General features: G+C 29.1%; 1 protein-coding gene across 1 annotated transcript in view; it reads right to left on the bottom strand.

The window, feature by feature from the left end:
- Positions 1 to 1,824: 1,824 nt before the first annotated feature.
- Positions 1,825 to 16,076, bottom strand: part of LOC142327570 (cytochrome P450 4C1-like) — a 33,213-nt gene continuing 18,961 nt past the window's right edge. The window contains exons 7-12 of the mRNA XM_075370727.1: positions 15,113 to 15,182; positions 13,215 to 13,309; positions 12,440 to 12,508; positions 8,373 to 8,544; positions 5,352 to 5,531; positions 1,825 to 2,043 (exon numbers count right to left, since the gene is read on the bottom strand). Of these exons, the coding sequence (XP_075226842.1) occupies positions 1,886 to 2,043; positions 5,352 to 5,531; positions 8,373 to 8,544; positions 12,440 to 12,508; positions 13,215 to 13,309; positions 15,113 to 15,182 (744 nt within the window). The 3' untranslated portion in view covers positions 1,825 to 1,885. The remainder of the gene's footprint in view (positions 2,044 to 5,351; positions 5,532 to 8,372; positions 8,545 to 12,439; positions 12,509 to 13,214; positions 13,310 to 15,112; positions 15,183 to 16,076) is intronic.

Genomic DNA, 16,076 nt, shown 5'->3' with positions numbered 1-16,076 from the left:
GAATTTTTTTTCAGTTTGATAAATTTAGTTTATAATACTACAATAATTTAGTTTTACACTTGGATATTAAAACTGATAGTTTAAAGAAAAATAACAAGTTAAGTCTCAAAGATTTAATTCATAATTTTAGTGAAAAATCTCATGTAGAAGGTAGATGTACGGCATGTAGAAACACAGATTTCATACATAAAATGGAAATTCATTCTTTAGGAAAACTGTTGATCATACAAATAAAATTAATCGAAAAAGACGCAGTATGTTTACGCAAAATAAATGAAACTAGAGGAATACAAAAAAGTGTCTAATGATGCTTTCAAACTATTCCGGAAAATATGTAAAGTTTGGATAAATTCTAAATGGCATAATGATAATTGATATTTAATATATTCTATTTATAAATGATAATTTTATTGACCTTATCAAAATATCCCATTTTTACTTGTTTTTATCCTGCTACTTTGGAATTTCACTACCTAAAAACCAACACATTTTATTAAATTTTAGTTTCTACGTTTTTGTAACGTCTGAATAAAAAATTCTGAAACATTTTTTCTCTTGTAGTTATACATTCGTTCCATTCAATATGACTTATAATATAGATGGTTTAATCAAATATTATTTTTTAAAAGTGACTGTGTGTGCGTGTGTTTGGAGGTGATTTTTGTTGGAAGATCTCTATATTAACCTTGTTCTTAAATGCAGATTTCTAATGTTAGTTTTTATGCGCAGGGACAGCGCCTAAACGCCGTCCCCAAACTCAAAAATTGTACACCCGGAGTTTCATCTCACGGAATATACGACGGGCGTGGTCCCGGATGCTACCTTGATGATCACAGCACCCGGTATTTGTATGCCCATTTGAATGGTAATACAGCACAAAAACAAACAATATTTTTGCAACCCTAGAAAAAACTACCTAACTTACATTTGAGAAGTTACAATCTAAGATTTAAAAATACGGATGTGAAGATTAAACATTGAAAAATAAAAGTTGTTATAGAAACTAAATTTTTGTTAATTTTGATCACACCTTGTATGCATTTTAAAAAAGTTATTATATTACAAAAGTAATAACAAACCTCATTACTTTTTATTAAAATCTACTACATTATTATTTTAACATATTTTCTCATTAAATATCTCCAAGGTGAATTATACTCTATTTTCTGGTTTTAGGACAATCTCTCTATTCCATTCTCTTGACAATGATTCAACTCTTTAATAAAAGTATTATAAAGTAACAAACAAGTGTTTTTGCAATAACCAGTATTTCTAACATTTTGTTCTTCCTGTATTGTCCAAGAATAATGATGTCTCTTGAAATACTCCATTAGTCCTGCCAGATTTTACAAATTTTAAAAGACAGTTTTGCTAAGACAATAGAAGAGGGTACCGTTAAAATTATTAAAATGAAAAAATCTTTAAATGAAGAATGATAAAATTTCTAACATCTTACTTTTTGTTCCTTGAAATTCTTTGTAAAATCTTACATGTGGATTACAACGACCAGGTTATTGTGATGATTCCACAATAATCAGGGCTAACCAAGAGGTTACACATTGCTTAACAAGACTCTCGGCTAGGTACAGGCTACAAATAATGTTGTCCCGATGTGGGCAGATGAGTTTCAGAAACATTTAGAAAACCATACCTACCAAACAGTGGAATAACTTTAATGAAGCAGCCAGCATAAATGGAAACTCCCATTCATAGGAATTCTGGGAAAAGACAATTGTTTGATTTGTATAAAAGAATTCTATTTTTAACAAACAATGATAGTCGTTTTATTAACACTAGTGTACAGTACATGTAAATATGATATTTATTATGAGGTAAAAATTCTAAAACTGTACAAAATGTGCTATGTAAATTTTTAGAATATTTTTTATCTATTTTCTAATCTTACATAAACACCTGAAAGTGACGTTAACAAAACTTCCATAACAAGATCAATATCTGGACAGTCAACTGGTGGAAGAATTTTAAAATTTCGTAAAATTGCTGTAATAACTGCCTTCATTTCAAACATGGAAAATTTTTGACCTGAAACAAAATCGTAATTATTTGACAAGTTATGAAATATAATACCTCTAATGCTACTTACATAATAATACGAGAGGTGGTTCAAAAAATAAGTTACACCCTTGCCGTGTTCTTGAACTGAAAGGGACATGTTAATGTCTTGTAGCGGCAGCACTGATTGTGTTGTTACCTTCATGCTCCCACAGCAGTTCTCTACGACATTCAGTACGTGGGTAATGTCGTTGTTAATATGGCATGTCCTCTAGCGGTTTCATCCAAATTAGAAGTGCATTCAGCAGTCCGATTTTTTGTGGGAAATAAGTTACAACTGTTGTGAAATTCATCGCCAAATTATTGAAGTATACGGTGAGAATGCAATGTCATGCCCCACGATCACAAAATGGTGCCAAATGTACAGAAACGGAAAAACGAATGTGAGTGACGAACCGCGTGCTGGGCGTTCTTCAACTACAAACAACGTGAATGAAATGATGTTGAGTGACCGGCACATTAAAATTAGAGAGATTGCAAGTGAACTTAACATCAGTTATGGTAGTTTGTTAGCGATTATTCACGATCAGCTTGGTTACCGTAAGATGTGTGCACGATCGGTGTTACATCTGTTGACAGGCAACCACAAACATCAACGTTTTGCGTCTGCTCTTTTCTTTCCTCAACGCTATTCTAGGACTGGTCCACAGTTTGAGAAAAAAATCATCACAGGGGATGAAAGGTGGGTGCTTCATTACACTACAGAGACCAAACGAGCATCGCATGAACGGAGACACTAAATTTTGCAGCAGCCAAAAAAAGTGAAAACATTTCCACATGTTCGAAAGGTTATGCTGACAGTCTTTTTCGATTCTGAGGGAGCTGTTTACAGTAAATTTATGCCCCGAGGAACAAAAATCAATGCCGAATCTTACTGTGAGACTTTTTTTGGAAGATTGAGCGATTGGGTCATTTATCTTCGCAAAAATACTACTGCTCATTCAGCTCATGTGACAAAGGAGTTACCACAAAAATTAAAGTGGGAAGTCCTGACCTAGTACCCTGCGACTACCACCTGTTTGGTTCCCTCAAGCGAGACCTGGGAGGGGAGCGTTCCGCTCCCCTTGGAAATTGGACAAAAGTTTTATGAGAGTGGAACTGAAAAACTTGCCACAAAGTATGAAAAGTATTTAGAAGAACTTGGTGATTATGTCGAAAAATAGATAAAGATATGTTGTTTTTTGTTCAATAAAAAAAAATTGTCTTATAAATATGTGTTTGTTTCACAGAGGGGGTGTAAATTACTCTCTGATCATCTCTCGTAAATACGGTTTATTACAGAAAACAATTTTTTCACATTCATTATGTGTATAATTAATCTAGATAACTTTATGTGCATAATACTATTTTCATAGTATTTTTAAATTTTTTCCATTTGTTTGTGTGAAATAAAACATAAGGAGCTAATTTAAAAAAAATGACATTCTGGGTTTGAAGTTTGAAGATGTTTATTTTTTAGAGATAATTATTTTTTATATTTGAATTTCAATTTAGTTTTAACTATAAGTAAAGTTAGAAAAATTTATTTACTGAGCCACGTCAGACATTAACTCAACCTAAAACTTTATATATGATTTAATATATGATGTGGGCAAGGTAATCATATATACTATGAAGATGGGCAAGTATTCATATATATAAATAAGACAGTTAACTATATTTCTCTGAGAAAGCAGAAAATCATGGCCTTAATTGAAACCAGCAAACTTCTAGGGAATGTGAATGTTTTTGTTAGAGTGTGAAATGCTTCTACCTATTCTTTCCAATAAAAATTTTGGAAAATAATAAATTATTTTTTAAATTTTCCTAATTTATCTGATCCCAATTAAAGTAGGTGTGATGAAGTCATATATTGGTATTATAAAATATGCATTATAGATCCTAACTCTCTCAACAATTAATGAATTGTGTCATAAGAAGTATTAACATTTTTTCTGTATGTTTTTTTACTTTTTAATAAAACATTTTAATAGATTTCCGAAAAATAACATAATAAGAAAGAAAAAAGATTCAATAGTGCCCGTAATTAAATTCTATAGTGAGCTTTCTAGTGCCACACATTTATAAATAATTCAAGAATAGTAAAATTGTAAAATTTTATACATACATTATTCTAAGCTTTGTTTAAAAATAAAAATAAAAAATTGGTTTGATCAATTCATTAGACATAATATTTGCATACTATCTATAAAAGAGAGATATGTATATATATGTTTATATATATACACACATATATATATTTCACTTTATTCTACATCCTCAATCTGTATTTTATAGTAAATGTCTTCTTTTCTATATAATTCTTCTCACTTGTTGATAACCAGTTTTCATACTCTTATCTGTTACTTGTGTTTACAAAACCTAAATTAAAAACAATTATTTAATTAACTGTATCCAGTGTTGTTTACCTTTAATAGGCGACTAAGAAAATTCAACATGAACAGAATATGGTTTCCAGCAAGATTTCAAACTTGCTAAAATCTATTCAAGATATCTGTTGACTTTTGGAAAACCATATCAATATTAATCAATCAATTAACATCTCTTGCTTGTTGAGTAGATTATATCTACAAGAAAATATTCAAATATATTTGCTTAAAATAAATCTACATGTGGTAGTTTTAAATTGACTACAATACATCATGAATGCATAGTCTATCGGAGAGATAATCTTATATAGTGTTTTGGAAGAATATAATCTAATAAAAAATTTAAGAAAAAATGCTAATGTTACAGAAGAATGAACTTAGATATGGAAAGATAAAAGAAAATATTAATCTTTCAGCTTTTATTTATGATATACAACTGTTCTGTGAATATTTATTAATGATGCAGTAATTATTTGTACGAGTATGCAAGGAAATAATATAAGAAATGAAGGAATTTATAATTATCTTACAATAGAAACAAGTTGCTTTGAGGAGATCTATAGAGGATTATTGTCTGAACATCAACATCTTATGTAAGTCGAAGTACTTTCAATTACCAAAAGATATTAATATATTTATAAAAGCTTAACATTTTTTTTAATTTTATTGAAAAAACTTTACTTGCTAAGAAACAAGTATATGCATACCTGTAGATTTTGTATTACTAAGTTTAATTTCCAACTCGGTCTATAGTCGTTAATAAGAAAAGATGACATTTAAAATGAGAATCACTCTTACCTAGATTAAACTTAATTAAGATTATATTAATCTAAACTTATGTTAATTATGTTAACTTATTATTAAATTATGTTAAAAGTATCAGCTAATTCTTTATAAAATTCAACATACCTATACAATCTCTTGGACCAGCACTGAAGGGACAAAACGCATAAGGATTCCTTAATTTAGCGACTTCTGGTAAAAATCGATCTGGATTAAATATTTCAGGATCAGGATATACTTTTGGGTCACGATGTAATTTGTAAATGAAAAGTAACGCTGTGCTTCCTTTTGGTAACACATAATCAGCTGAAAATAATATAAAAAGGAAAAATAATATATTACAATTTCTATTATATGTAATCATAACTAATTTTTTTAAGGCACATATTTCTATGTTAATAGAATAATATTTTGTAACAGGACCATTTTAGCGGGCCTGAGTAACGGGTTCCTATCAATTATTATGAAAGTAGTAGCAAATATAACTGGAGGAACCCAGAATGGGACAAAAAGGAGAACCCTTTTTGTACAGAATAGGTCCGTTTTACAATTGTCTTTTGTCATACTGCTCGCTGACACACAGTAAACACTTGTTGTACGGTGAGAAGAGACCAGGTTTGGAATTCATGGGAACAATAGCCTCAAACAACCGTTCTCACGCTTCGACTTGGGTCCGGTCCGGCAGGTAAAGAGGCTAGCAGTATAAATAGTCAGGGTAAGACCAGCTAAAAAAGAGTTCTATTAAAACTAGTCTGCAAGGCGTTATGGCATCAGTCCCGCAAGGGAAGTTCTGCGAGGAGAAGCTGAGAGTTGTGTGGGTTCGGCGGTGTTCTGGGAACCAGTTCAGCGAAACGTTACAACGACGGTCCAGCCAGGAAAGTCACATGTGTGAGTCTGCGAGACGTCAGTCCAGCGAGAAGATTCTTGAATCCAGTTCGATACCAGTAAGGTAACGCCACGAGCAATTCCAGTAAACAAGAAATACTCTCTGAGTTTAAGTGAAAGAAATAATGCAATAAACTTTATTCATAAACTGTTAGAGTAGGTAGCAAAGGTATCTGCAAGAATAAGACTACAGGTTTGTTTTGTTAATGGATCTGAATTCTAGTTTTTTACTTATCTACCTTAAATAAATTCCGAACAATTATTTATTTTGAACTTTGTCTTGTGTGCAATCTGTATTTATTATTTACTAATTACATTTATCATTGTTTGATGAGCAATAAGTTGATTACGCTCTGTTTTTATATCATGCTTACTGTTTTGATTATGTTATGTATTAATTGTTTGATTTGTTGTTATTGCCATGTAATATTATTATCGTTTACTAAATTAACGTAAATGAAATTTGTGATAAAGCAATCAAAGAGACATGATGATAGACAATGACAGAATACATAAATAGCGAATGATCCTGTTATGACATTAACAAAAAATTATATGTACACATTTTTCACTAGTATATTTTTCCCATATAAGTTTAGAGGTTAGTACACGGAATAGTTTCAGTCACGTGTAATAAACGTTTTCTAAACTGATTCAATAATATTATAGAGCAATGGATCAAAACTGTATTGATAAAATTTGTCTGAAATTTCTTATAATTGATTACATTATTTAATACAAATAATTTTTGTTATAATTGTAGCAAATTTCTTGTATTTTTATTAAATTTGTTACTTACCTACATTATTCTGTTATTAAAAAAAAAAACAAATTATCTGTCCCTGCTTTAAGGTGTGCAAAAATTATCTGTCTGTTTTGAAGTGTAAGACTGCTACACTAAGTAAAGAAAGTTTTCATGCTAAATAAAACAGAATTCACTCTTGGTAAGATTTTTTTGGCAGTTGTATCACTTTAAAACTTGATTTTTATTTATAAACTATAGTTACCTATAATTGTAAAAGTATTTTTATTATCATATAGTGATTTCTACTCTTTTATAGTTTATTTGATGGTTCATTTACATGATACAGGTCTGTATTCATGAAACAGATAATCTATAAAAGAGACAGATAATTATGCTTTAATTATACTTATAGAAGTTAAACTAAGAATTTTTAAAAATAATTGATTAAAAATACAATGTCAGATAATTTTGCTTTGTGAATAATTTGCATATCAATGATTTTTTTCTATTAGAAGATAGTTTAAATTGTATCTTATAATTTTTTTGTTGAATTTTTTACTAAAATGCATCCTGACCTGATGGTCATAAAAATATTTCATAATAAGTCAATTAGATAGAGATCTATGTTTGAAATATCAGTTATTATTTCTACAGGAATTTTATAGTTTAGATTTTTCACTTTAAAGGCCAGATTTCCAAACATAGCAAAACATTTAAAAAGCAAATATAATTTTAAATGGTTACTCTGATAATTTTTTATATTCCATGCAGAGCCATCTACTTAGTTATTTAGAAACAGATTTTTATAATTTACTTCCCAGAATTATATTTTTAGTAAAAAATTTCAATGTAAAAAAATATTTCATTAAGGCAAATGTAGTTTGAAAGTATTGTATATAACTTTATATTTAGATCAAGGTTTTTCTTTTAGATCTTAAACAATATTTGATAAACAACTAGTGGAACATTGGGAACTCAGTTTGTTAATGTATAAAACAGCAAGCATGAATAGTCAATCATCAAATTTGTTTTTCTACTCATGATGATAATATTGACTGATATATTACTGCATGAATTGGCTTGTTTGGGCAATTCTTTCATAGAATTTAAACTATTTCATGACAAATGGTGGCCAAACCTAACTATAATTTTTACAATTTAACTTATATTAATTCTTTTAAATAAGAAGTTAATAACATAAACATTACATTTAACACTAATTAAAAAAATCTTATATGGATTAGTTAAATGTGATTATTGCCCAAAATACAACCAAAAATTATTATTTTAATGTTGAGCTTTTAAATATTTTAGTACAATAATGTAAAAAAATATTTTCAGATTCAAATGAAATGAAATTGTTCAACTTCTGATAGCAATTTTCAACCTGAAATAAGTGCTTCTGATTCTGTTACAAAAGTTGTTTATGAACTCATACAATGATAATGTTTTATTGAAATTTAATTAAGTTTGATGATGGTGTGAATTACTCAATAAATTAATATGGTGATTCTTACAAGAAAGTTGAAAATCATCTGTCATTTTTCGGCTAATCATTGCAACAGGAGGATATAATCTCATACTCTCTTTTATCACACATTCCAAATATTTCATATTTTTTAAATCTTCCATAGTAGCATGTCTATCTGAATCTCCAAATATTTCATTAAGTTCTTCAATCACTTTATCCTGAAATAGAATATAGGAAAATATATTCATAAATGCATATATTCAGCAATACATTGGCAGTAGAGATTTACTTGATACTATATTACTTACCTATTGCTGTTGTTCAATTATAAATAAATACTTGTTAGACATATTGTTTATTGTTCTGTAGTTAATAACTATTTAAAGCCATCCCTGACACAAGAAAATAAGCAAGGTTAATGTGAACTTAATTTATATCATAAGCTTTACAAATCCATATATTCATTAGCTATAAAATACTACAATATCACGTATTAAAGAATCATTGTTACACGTAAAATTTCATAATTTTTATGACCAACTGAATTAAATATTGATCATATTCAACTGAGTATTAAAATTGATTCTTCGATATAAGTAGTTCATCATATTCAAGATTTACAAATTCATTATAATTGTGTATTTATAAATTTAACATGTTTCTAAATATGCAAATTTATTAACAATATATAATTCCTAATATTTCTAGGTTATTCACTATATGTACATCTGTATATAATGAGATGGTCTTTAATATCCAATAATTTTTTAATTTTTTTTAATGCTAATAAATATTAAAGCCCATGGGCTGCTCTAGTGGTCAATTCATTGTCGCAGATCAGCTGTTTAACAAATTATTTTTAAGTCTAAAGTTCTGAGGTTCAAATTCTAGTAAAATTTTATTGCTTTTATACAGATTTGAATACTATACAGTGGACATGGCGTACTTTGGTAAATAGAGTAGAAATAACCACACACCTCAGGAATGGTTGGCCTGAGTTTGTACAATTACACCTCATTTATATGTCACATATATCATCCACATCTTATTGGTTAATGGTGGGGGGTTGTTATTGTTCACTAATTAAACAGATTGTAATGTGCACATTAGGAAAATAAAAAAATAATATGTGTTGTACAAATTTTAGCTTAAAGAATACAATACAATAAAAATTAATTCGTCCACTTACATTCTGTTTATTATTCTTTTCTTTTCCTCTATGTTTAGCACTGTCACAGAGATTTTTACTTTGTCAGAACATATATCTAGACAAAGAATAACAATAAGTGTAAAAATAGTGAGGTATGTGTACCATCACAGTCACTGATATCAAATGAACTGTTCTGTTCTTATAGTGTGGCAGGTAGTGGAACTGTTATTTTTGATAACAAATATAATGTAATATATTTTTGAATTTTTTTTAAATCCAAGTTTGAATAGTTGGTATTTTAATCGAATATCGGCGACACTAATTATTTAAGTACCCAATTTCTTTCTTTTTAACAATATAAGAATACTAAGTGATTAAATGCTTAGAACGGAAAGATAAGATAAACGTAAGTTTCCTTATGAAAATCACGAAATTCAGCTAGGCTTTTGCATAACTGTACGCAGTCGGTTACCTAGAGTTGGTGTTGAGTGTTTATTGTGAAAGTAGTTTAATTTTGCTACCATCGTATCACATGAGTATTTGGAATTTGCCTACTAACGAAAACGATGACATTGAAATCCTGAAACTGCATGGTATTCTCCCGGGAACTAGGACATGTAGCAGCTGACAAAGCAGTGCATCTCTACAAAACTGACCGTTGCAACTAAACGCACTTGCGGTCGAAGATCAATATGCCTGTCGCTATGTGGGTGAAAAATGTTAACTTCAGCTTCGTGAACGTCATACGTTTTCTACGTGAGTAATAAGTTTACATATGGGTATGGGACTGAATATAGTAGTCGACTGGAATATTTTAATTAGAGTAGTGTGTGTTGCCTTTGTTGAACAGCACAGGCAAGGTAAAACTGGGGAAACGACTTTGTCGTCGAAATCGATGAGACGGTTTTCGACGGTATTTGTCGTGAAAACGGCAAGGTTTTCATGTGAAAGTTGCTGACAGATCGATTTAAATCCTGTTGAATGCTATCAAAGACAGTGTTAATGACGGGACATGTTGAACTCGGATTCCTGGCGTGCGAACCCAAGCGATGAAATGGAAATGTTCCACCAATGTATTGAGAATCATCGGCCACCATTTCATCGATCTCACAGGCGTACTTACACTAAAAACGATATTTAAATTTAAATAATGCAGTAACTCGTAAATTAGTAATGAATAAATAATTTCGAGGGAGAAAACACCGATTTAAAGGAAACAATTAGTAGCGGCGGTATTTGATAAAAGTACCTAATAGTTTAAATTAAATGTATTATTATTTTCCTGACACAATCATAATTTATAATTTATGTATAATTTATTATAATCATTATTTATAATTTAATTGTTAAATAATTAAATTTTTGATGGTGGTGTTTGAAGAGAAGCTACTTAACGCAGGCTTTGGGATGGGAAGTCAACTAAGAAAAAACTATCTTCACCAAGAAGCGTCACGCGCCAGCTGATTCCCCCAATATGCCTTTTTTCCTGTTTAGCCTCCAGGTATTACCGTTCAGATAAAAAAAGAGGAAAAATGAGGATGATATGTATGAGTGTAAGTAAAGTGTAATCTTGTACAGTCTCCGTTCGACCATTCCTAAGATGTGTGGTTAATTGAAACCCAACCACCAAAGAAAGCCGCTATCCACGATTTACTATTCAAATCCGAATAAAAGTGACTGCCTCTACTAGGACTTGAACGCTGGAACTCTCGACTTCCAAGTCAGCTGATTTCGGAAGACGAGTTCACCACTAGACCAACCCGGTTGGTTCCTCCAATATGCCTATCGCTATATATAGATTCTAACAGATGTAAGCGTTCTCTCGCACTCACACACACTCTCTCTCTGTCTAACAATTTTGTTGTTAGTTCATATTTCTTATTAGTAAAAATTTTAATCTTTTAAAGTATATTGCGTGTACGTTATTTTGTACCACTAATAATTATTTTATTAATTATTAATGAATTATTATTTGTATAATATTGCTAAGAAGCTTCGTTTCGGTCGTGTGTCCACGCACCGACCCAGTCGTTTAATTTTTATTTATTAAAACGTAGGGTTGGAGTTGCGAAACATTGTATAGAGAAACTAAAATATAATATACTTTGAAATGGAATTGCTAAAGGAGGATATTGAAAAGTGTTACATAAATGCAACTCAAAAAGAAAAATGTCTTAAAACTAAAAAGAAATCTGTGAAAAAAAATTTGTAAAGATTCAAAATAGGTTGCTGGATCATATATCAAATCATCCAGGATTAATTAATTTATAACAGAAGGTTATGTAGATGATAAAAAGCTATAGAAGACATGGTAGAACAAATATTAATTCAAATATGTATAACTGATAATTGTGGATGTACAGTAGAGAAAATATGTCAAAGTTAAATGGTAAGCTCATAAAAAACAGTAATGGGCATTAGCATCAACTGATTTCCAAAATAATTACAGTAGAATTAAAAGTAAGATAGCTAAGAACTGTTCAATAACAAAATGTAACATAACATTAAGGTTCTACCTCAATATATTTTAACAGAAGAGATATAAAAACATTTAGTTGTGTTTCTGACAAAAATACTCATGAATAAAAATAATCTCTACAGTTATGGTTGTTATGAATTAAGTTTTAAATATAACATAAAAATAAGTTTGATAGGCTTTTTAATAGACTTTTAAGTTAGTTATTTTACAAATAAGTCTATGTTTCTATGGTGTAACATGCAGGTCAGCCAATTAATATTTCTCATTAAATGTTTTTCATTTCATTTAAATTTACATAGAGAATGAATCTTTCAATGTACCAGTGTTACTTATCTTAATTAAAATTAAGATAGAAATATTTTGTTTAAGATTTATTGTAATTTATCGTAGTTTTGGTAATCATATAAGTTTAATATTTATGTGCCATTGAAAACTGTACTTCTAAACAATAAAATACAATGTAAGCACTGGTAAACTTGCTTACCTGTGTTTCTGGGTATTTCATAAGACAGTAAATTGTAAAGATGATAGTTGTAGTTACAGTTTCATGGCCCTGTAAAACACAAATGAAAAGAAGTTTATTATTAATTCTGTTTACATATTAAACAATATTTTATAAATAAAACTAAATTAAAAACTGATCATTACTGTAATATACAGTAAAGTTTTTAATTTTCTTTATCTTAATTATTAAGCAGACAAAGTATTAAAATTTGATTCTTACTGAAACAACAAGAATGAACTGGGAACAAATATATCTACAATAAGAATTTATTATCTGTTCCATATCAACTTCTCTTCCAAGCGCAATTTCTGCACTAGTGGCTTATTTCTCATAATGAACTTCAAATATTGCAAAACTTACTATAATATCACTTGAGTAAAATAAATAGTTCATAAGTCATAAAATAGTCTTATCATTTTTGTGTCTCACGGTTAATATAAAAAAACCAGAAAAATGTGTTTTCATTCATATATAATAGAACTAATTTAGTCAAAACCTTTCTAATGGTGTTTTTAATCCATTAAATTTATAATGGTTAAATCCTTTAAACTTACATAAATAACAGATATTATGTTTTTTTTGATGTTAAAAGTTACATTTAGCATATTTGCTGTAAAATTACCACTTACTTGGTTATTGTTCTACTATCAGCATGAAAACTTTTCACCAGAAATGTAAAGTGAGTAAGTTACTGTTTTTACATTTGTAATAAAACATTTCTTTATTAAAGAAAATAAATAAATAAAAGACTTACTGCAGCCATGAATGTCTTTACTTGAGTTTTTATTTCTTCATCAGTCATATTATAATCAATGAGTAAATCTAGCAGTGGAGATGATTTCTTAAGACCTTAAATAATAAATGAAATTAACATTTTTTGATATTAATTATGATTATTTATGTTAGAGAAAATAATAAATACAATTAAATCAATTATAATAATGTGATTAAATAAGTACTTCTATTGTACAATTATGAATAACAAATTTTTAACTGTTGCCACATTTTCTTACTTTTGTACTCTTAGTATTAAAGGTTAAAAATGATGAAATTTCTGCAGCATGTTTACTTAAACTCTAAGCAGTAGACTGACTGAGAGGATGATTAGCTGTACCTATTATGTACATAACATTTATATAATTATTGGGTATTCATAAAAAACTTCTACAAGTCAGAATGATTCTGCAGCCTATGTTACTTTGAATTCAATCAGTTTTGATAAAATAATTTCAAAATACAACTACCAGTTCATAAAATATAATGCACAAGTGTATTTTATACTGTATAGAATCACATATCTTAAGGGAGTGTGTGTGTGTGTATCTGTCTATGCGTTTGGTTGCTCAGCACACGAATGTGTGTATTATTCTGTTCGTATGAATGTATGTAATTTAACATTATGCATATTATTTTGGCATATTACTAAAGCATACATACTGTATAAATTCATACAATATATTTCACAGTACATAAGAATAAGCTTACATACACAAATTATGATTATGAAGTTTAATCTATTGAAGTATAAAAAAAAGAATAAATGAACTAATATGATGATTTGTCCTGGGCAGTTGATCAATAAAGACTGCTGGGAGTTTAATAACACATTACTCCAGAAATAGTGAATATTAAAAATAAGTTTAAATGATGGATTCTAATGAAATATTGGTAGGCTTCTCCTATGACCAGTTATCTGTCATATCCGATTACACTGTGCATGTAATAGTCTGCTCAAGGGAAAAAATGACCCAAATTTTATTATTATGCATGATACCACACTAGGCATTCACTTTTGGACAAATTCCACCAATTTGTGTAGATTTTCTAAGCCACAAACCTAACAACAATGGTGATTCTATTGTGGCAGATTCTATTGTTCTATCTATAAGACAGTTTCTATTGTGGAAATGCCATGGTACTGAAGACTGGGTTTATAACAGATTTTCCGGTACAACAGTCTAACGCAACTACTATTTTTCACTGAATATGACTTTATTTTTGTTGCTTTAAAAACTATATTATTCTTGAAACCTCAGAGTTCTTTTTTGGACTCCCACTATATACAAGTTTTTTAAAATAAATTAACATAAAAAAAGGACTATAAACATATGATCTGGTGTTTTTTTAGTCTCCTAAACCACCCTTAGGTATTGCTAAATTTAATGAAAATGACAAATTTTGGTGGCTTTAAACTTTAAATCTAGATTCCCAGTTAAATTACTGGCATGTGTAATATTAAAGTATGAATAGCATAAAAAAAAGATGTAAAGCAGAAGTCCTATAGTTCAGAATAATTATTGTGTCTAGCAGCAAAGTTGTGTCAATAAAAATACTGGTTAAGCACTGTTTTCAGTTTACTGGATTCATTAATGAATTAAAAACCTTCTAATTGGGAAAACCTTTTTCCCCATTTCTCTTCAAACAGCATCTACAAAGCAGAGGTACTCCTTGCAGTGTTAGGAATTAACTGCAGAGCAATTTTAAGTCTTTTTACATCTTGTTTCATTCGATTATTTAAAAAATTCCTGGATTTTTTTGTCATTTCGTACTACTTATCTTAATTTTTATATTTATTATTATTCTAACCATTTATTCATGCATATGACATAGTCACTAAGATAAATATAATTAATTATAAAATGCTAAGCAGACCCAAAACTGATTCATTGTTTTCATCTTCAGTTTTATTTTTTACTTTCAATTTTCTTCGAGTGCGTATAACCTGAAAACATAATATATTTATTAATAATTAAGGAATAAGAATGTTAATGGATGTATTAATGAAATAAACAAGTTTGATCTCAAAAATTTAATTGAGAAACAATGATCTCTTTTTTTTACAAAAACTTTAACGATTGTTAGTGGACATCATTACCACAAAGAGAATTCCTGCATACCAGCAGGACTTGATTATGTTATATGAACTGTAATAAACATGCTGTTTTATCATAGCTCAAAATAATGTTGAATAAATATAACTGAAGGGAAATTTCAGTTTTATTAACTTCTTAATTGTGATGTTCCTAAGGACACAGACTGTTCTTTTGACTATGCTGATACAGCATATTTATTATATATGTAATGTTTCTACCACAGTGGTTTAATGTTGCATGTTTACGCAGTTGCAAAATTGATTGTTCCTTATGAGAAGGAATAATTATTCACATACTCGGGATCAAGGTACAAGGTTGCCCTAAAACCTGTAACCATTAATTAGCCTAATATTATAGGTGTGTTATGAATATTTTCCTTTTAGTGCTTTAATATTTCACAAGATAAATTTGGTATATACCAAATAACTTACATTATTCACTACAAGTTATATTGTTTACAGCAGCCATAATGGAATATATATCAATATTTTTTTCTAGCATTAATTTAGTATATGTCAGTTTACCTTTGGTGCATATCTCATTCATTTTTTATCTATACAAAAAAATTATAAATTCTGTGTAAATTTAAATTGAGGAAGACTTAAATTTATACATTCTTTGTAGAAAGTAGAAGAAAGATAATCTTAATATGATAATTACGAACAAAGGAGTAAACCAAATCTCTTACAAACAAAGGGTTTCACAATCACCTGAATGCCCAAATTGTATTTTAAATTAATGGA

This window comes from Lycorma delicatula, chromosome 7, assembly GCF_047948215.1.
Source record: "Lycorma delicatula isolate Av1 chromosome 7, ASM4794821v1, whole genome shotgun sequence".
Taxonomy (NCBI): Eukaryota; Metazoa; Arthropoda; class Insecta; order Hemiptera; family Fulgoridae; genus Lycorma; species Lycorma delicatula.
This window is presented reverse-complemented; position numbering and strand designations above follow the sequence as displayed.